This window comes from Neophocaena asiaeorientalis, unplaced genomic scaffold, assembly GCF_003031525.2.
Source record: "Neophocaena asiaeorientalis asiaeorientalis breed wild unplaced genomic scaffold, Neophocaena_asiaeorientalis_V1.1 scaffold204, whole genome shotgun sequence".
Taxonomy (NCBI): domain Eukaryota; kingdom Metazoa; phylum Chordata; class Mammalia; order Artiodactyla; family Phocoenidae; genus Neophocaena; species Neophocaena asiaeorientalis.
In genome coordinates this window covers 4,652,166-4,658,165 of record NW_020173922.1, presented here as the reverse complement: position 1 = coordinate 4,658,165, position 6,000 = coordinate 4,652,166, and the positions used below count along the sequence as shown (strand labels likewise).

Sequence of the window (6,000 nt, the reverse complement as noted above, 5' to 3'; positions counted from 1 at the left end):
GTTTGGGGGGGGGGGGGGGGGGGGGGGGGGGGGGCCTTCCCTGGTGGCGCAGTGGTTGGGAGTCTGCCTGCCAATGCAGGGGATGCGGGTTCACGCCCTGGTCTGGGAAGATCCCACATGCCGCGGAGCAACTGGGCCCGTGAGCCACAACTACTGAGCCCGCACGTCTGAAGCCTGCGCTCCACAACAAGAGAGGCCGTGATAATGAAGAGGCCCACGCACTGCGATAAAGAGTGGCCCCCGCTCGCCACAACTAGAGAAAGCCCTTGCACAGAAACAAAGACGCAACACAGCCATAAATAAATAAATAAATTACTTAAAAAGAAAAAAAAGAATAAGGGGGATTGCTACCTCCTCTTAAAAAAGGAATCCGAGCAATCTTTCCAAGAATAAGTAATCTTAAAAAGACAAAAAACACAGTAGGATTTTTATATTGATATCAAATACTCATTCTATTACCTTTTGAAATAGTTAGTGCTGGAGACCACTGTGACCGTAGAATATCAAGACAAATGCTGCCATTACTGTTAATATTTGGATGATAAATTCTTGTTGTAAATGCAACCTATCAAAAAAGGAAAATTTTTTGTAAACTGTTTCAATAGTATTGTCAAAAGTAGATACAAAACAATTGTCATATCCCAATTACCTTAGGTGGTTTGAAGGGGTAATCTGTTGGGAAATGAATTGTCAAGAAAAATACTCCACCCTGATAGGGACTGTCATTCTGTTGATAACAAGAAAAGTTGGATTAAAATGAGTGAATTACATAAACTATTTATTCTGAAATTAATCTGAATACTTACTGGCCCCATTATTGTAGCTTGCCAATGGAACACTGAAAAAGAACAACAAAAAATCACCATGAAGCAATATCCACAGTATGCCTACACCATAATAACATATCATTCCCCATGTAATCTCAGTTCATTTATTAGCAATATGATGAGTCCTAAGCAGGATGAGGAATCTAAATTAAGTTGGAGTCTGAACAGAGAAAACAAAAATGACTAGCATGGTATAGAACACTGATAAGGTGCTCAACAAAGAAGTATCTGGGCTAAAACATCTTGAAAATTCATGTCAGGGAGACAAAATTCTTGACAAGGTCCAAAATTTCACTTTTAAACAGGCATTTCCTTACCTCAAAGGGTAAAAAAGAACCACAAGATTCAATTCTTTCATGTGTTATATCATTTCCCCAACACAAATATATATAATATACTCCTTTTATAATACTGGCATAGAGCAGAACAGTAAACTTAAAGTAGACAATACTCAAATTAGGAAATGCTGGCTTTTTTCCAGTGAGAAAAAAATTTCCAAGAGTTCTCACCTGTAGGTGTTTAGAATTGCTGGTACCTCAGTAAATAAAGAAAACATCAGCTGAAAGCCCCAAGCTTGATTACAAACTCGGGATAATCCCAATAAATTATATACTTGTTTAATAAGGAAATTTTCTCTTCAAACTGCAAAAAATGGTGCTTGTTCCATTTCCAAGGTAATGCCACTAAGGACAACACAAAGATCAAAAAGCCAGTTTTCACTTCTAAGCAAGCTACTTAGCATTTAACATTCACACTAGGATTTGAGCGAACTAAGGGAAGCTATCACTGGGATTATAGATGAGCAAACCAAACCACCTAACCCTCGACACAAAGAGGAAATGTGAAGACTAAAAAACCGCACGAAAATCCACTGGGATATCAGGCCAAATCCTTAAATTCCTTCTGACCACCTGGCATGAGAACTGACCCTATAGTTGGCCTGCCCCTCACTGGGGCCTGAATCTACAAAGAGCAGCCTGTTTATTAGGAATTAAAAATAAAGGATAGGTACTGCTGAGGCTCTCCTTTTTACGTTACCCATCATTAGTACTGAGAAAAATTCCTCATAACTTCTGCCAACCAATTTTTTATGGATTAAGCAGCTAAGGAGAAAGTCACTTTGAGTCACTAAGATTAGTCCCAGTATCTTTAACAAAGGTCCTATTAAAAGAGCCCTAAGGTCCTATTTAAAGAAACAAGTCTCATTCTGTTTTTAATCATAAATATACTTACAATTTGAGTAAACAAAACACACTGATAATTGGAGTAAACAATCCCAATGACAAAGCTGAAAACACTATTAAAAATGACCAAGCTACAGGTCAAGGGAATTGTTTTAAAGCAATCTTATTCTTCCATTTAATCCTTCTATATTTTTAAAATTTGTGGCTGTAAATGGGAAGATATATTTATACCTGCACTCTTGTTAAAGGTTGTAAGAATCAGATAAGGAATAAAAAGAGAGAACTAACGCACTTAGATGATAAAATATACAAATATCGAGACATGCTAAAAAATTTAGTTAAAAAATTTTAAAACTATCAAAGTCCTAACTTTTTCTTCTGAGTCTTTTCAAGATCAATCTTTCTCTTGCTACTGCCAGACTTAAGAAGTTATTGGAAAAATTTAAACCTGAACAAATTCTTGGCTGAAGGTAAAATATTTATTTTTGGTGATTTCCTATTCTTCCTCTACAGAAAACAAAGACCATTTTATGCTTTATGATTAAAATCGACTAAAAATTAGACAACATAGAAACCCAAAAAGCTTGGAGCAGAAATTCTGACAAGACAAGCTGGCAACTAGAACATTTACAATTACATAAAGGATACCCTTCCTAGAAGATGTGAAAAGATCAATATTTTCAAGTAATAATGCAATCTCTTTCATATCTGGCACTCTGGAAAATTGAAAATATTCTAGTATATTTAAGCAAGAATCTTATATTACTGAAAACTCTTATAAGCAACATCAACAGGCTATTTCATATGTAATTCATATCCATTTAGTTAGTAAATCATGTTTGTTTAATATTCCCCAATAGAACTAAACTTATATAAACCATTAGTTCTAAATAAAAACCCATTAACACTCAAATGCTAACCTTTATTAACTTATTTGTTTTCGTCTTTATAAATAAAGGGTCAAATACTGTCACCAGAAAAATGAGCAAAAGCACATACACCAGGCTGTCTTTAAGAGTGAGAGGGGAGAGGAATAAGGAAATTGCTAATGTAGCAACTGAGATCAACAATATTTATGTCTCTTGTTAAAATGATCTAGAATCTACAATATCAACAAAAGGCAGAGAAGAACAAAATAAAAACACATTAATTTGGGGCTTCCCTGGTGGCGCAGTGGATGGGAGTCCGCCTGCCGATGCGGGGTACACGGGTTCCCACCCTGGTCCGGGAAGATCCCACGAGCCGCGGAGCGGCTGAGCCCGGCTGGGCCCGTGAGCCATGGCTGCTGGGCCTGCGCGTCCGGAGCCTGTGCTCCGCAGCCTGTGCTCCGCAGTGGGAGGGGCCACGGCAGTGGGAGGCCCGCGTACCGCAAAAAAACAAAACACAACAACAAAAAAACACATTAATTTAATTAACAAAAGCATTTCAAGACCTACCATTTAAATCTTAATTGAGTATTCTGCCACACTGGTTAAATATAAGAATACCTACTGGAATCAGTGTTACGTCTCCCTCTGGAGCACATTTGTTTCCATGTCTTGGCTATTGTAAACAGTGCTATGAACACTGGGGTGCATATTATCTTTTCCAAGTAGTTCTCTCCAGATAAATGCCCAGGAGTGGGATTGCTGGATCATATGGTAACTCTACTTTTAGTTTTTTAAGGAACCTCCATACTGTTCTCCATAGTGGCTGCACCAATTACATTCCCACCAACAGTGTAGGAGGGTTCCCTTTTCTCTACACCTCCAGCGTTTACTGTTTGTAGATTTTTTGACAATGGCCATTCTGACTAGTGTGAGGTGATACTTCATTGTAGTTCTGATCTGCTTTTCTCTAATAACTAGAAATATTGAGCATTTTTTCATGTATCTATTGGCCACCTGTATGTCTTCTTTGGAGAAATGTCTATTTAAGGTCTTCTGCCCATTATTTGATTGGGTTGTTTGTTCTTTATCAAAAAGCTTTTATTAAGCTGTATGAGCTGTTTGTATATTTTGGAAATTAATTCCTTGTTGGTTGCATTGTTTGCAAATATTTTCTCCTATTCCACAGGTTGTCTTTTTTTTGTTTACAGTTTCCTTTGCTGTGCAAAAGCTTTTAAGTTTAATTATGTTCTACTGTTTGTTTATTTTTGTTTTTATTTCCATTACTCTAGGAGACGGAGCCAAAAAAATACTGCTGCAATTTATGTCAAAAAGTACTCTCCTTGTGTTTTCCTCTAGGAGTTTTAGAGTATCTGGTCTTACACTTAGGTGTTTATTTTGAGTTTATTTTTGTATATGGTGTGAGAAAATGTTCTGATTTCATTCTCTTACATGTAGCTGTCCAGTTTTCCCAGAACCACTTACTGAAGAGACTTTTTCTCCATTGAATATTCTTGATTCTTTTGTTGTAGATTAATTGACCTTAAGTGCATAGGTTTACTTCTGGGCTTTCTATCCTGTTCTACTGATATACATGCTCGTTTTTTGTTTTCCTGTTCCACTGATCTATATGCTTGTTTTCTGCTTTCCTGTTCCACTGATCTATATTCTTGTTTTCCGCACCATACCCCTTTGATTACTGTAGCTTTGTAGTACATTATGAAGTCAGGAAGCATGATTCCTCTAGCTCCAGTCTTCTTTCTCAAGATTGTTTTGGCTATTCGAGGTCTTCTGTGTTTCCATACAAATTTAAAAAATTTTTGTTCTAGTTCTATGAAAAATGCCATTGGTAATTTGATAGGGATAGCACTGAATCTGTAGATTGCCTTGGGCAGTATGGTCATTTTAACAATATCTGTCTACGTCGTCTTCAATTTCTTTCACCAGCAACTTATAGTTTTCAGAGTATAGGTCTTTTCAGCATAATGTTTTTAATGCTCATCCATGTTGTAGTATGTATCATTTCATTCTTGTTAATCGTCAAATAATATTCCATTGTATGGATACACCACATTTTATTTACCCCTTCATCAGCTGGTGGGCATTTGGGTTGTTTTCACTTTTTGGCTATTATAAAGCTTCTATGAACAATCATGTATGAGTTTTTGTACAGATATATGTTTCATTTCTCTTGGACACATACCTAGGAATGAACTCACTGGGTTATATCGTAACTCTATGTTTAACTTTTTGAGGAACTAACAGGCTGTCTTCCAAGCTGGCTATACCATTTTGCATTCTACCAGCAATGTATGAAGGTTCAAATTTCTCCACATCCTCATCAACATTTGTTATTATTTGACTTTTTGATTCTAGCCATCCTAGTGGGTGTAAAGTGACATCTCATTATGGTTCTGACATGCATTTCCCTGATGATTAATGATGCTGAACATCTTTCCATGTGTTTATTGGCCATTTGTATATCTTATTTGGAGAAACAGCTATTCAGATCCTCTGTTTATTTTAAAATTGGGTTATCTATCTTTATATTGCTGAGATATAGACTTTTAAAAAATATTTTGGATAAATTGGCTTATTAGATATATATGACCTACAAAATTTTTCTCCCATTCTGTGTGTCTTTTCACTTTCTTAATAGTATCATTTGTTGCACCTAAGTTTTAAATTTTGATGAAGTCTAATTTATCTTTTTCTCTTATTGCTTATGCTTTGGGGGAGTTTAACTCTCCAGGGTAACCATTTTTTCAATCTGACAAAGGAATGTAATAGTACTAACTATGGTAGAAGCAAAGGCAAATTACTTTAGCACACTACAGAACTTCAAAAATGAAATCTAATCCCCAGACTTCAAGTGCTTTTAATTAAAAATCATCCACTCTCAACTTTGAGGAATTTACCTGAAATAAAAACACTCTTTCAATTGAATGACCACACTGATGCAGATGGATTATATGGTAACCGTGAAATGACAAAAGTAGAATCAGAAAACCTGAGAATGAGTCCACTTCTGGAACCTCCACAAGCCTCTCACCAGATTCTTCTCTAAAATAGTTTACAATTTCTATCCCAATGACCTAAAAGAATTGTGAGGCGTAAATGAGA

The 6,000-nt window shown here is 36.4% G+C and overlaps 1 protein-coding gene across 2 annotated transcripts in view; it reads right to left on the bottom strand.

Moving 5' to 3' along the window:
• UBE2D2 (ubiquitin conjugating enzyme E2 D2) overlaps positions 1-6,000 on the bottom strand; it is a 59,902-nt gene that overhangs the window by 10,037 nt on the left and 43,865 nt on the right. For both annotated transcript variants that reach the window (XM_024752257.1, XM_024752258.1), the window contains exons 3-5: positions 807-838; positions 650-727; positions 460-565 (exon numbers count right to left, since the gene is read on the bottom strand). In XM_024752257.1, coding sequence (XP_024608025.1) covers positions 460-565; positions 650-727; positions 807-838 — 216 coding nt within the window. The remainder of the gene's footprint in view (positions 1-459; positions 566-649; positions 728-806; positions 839-6,000) is intronic.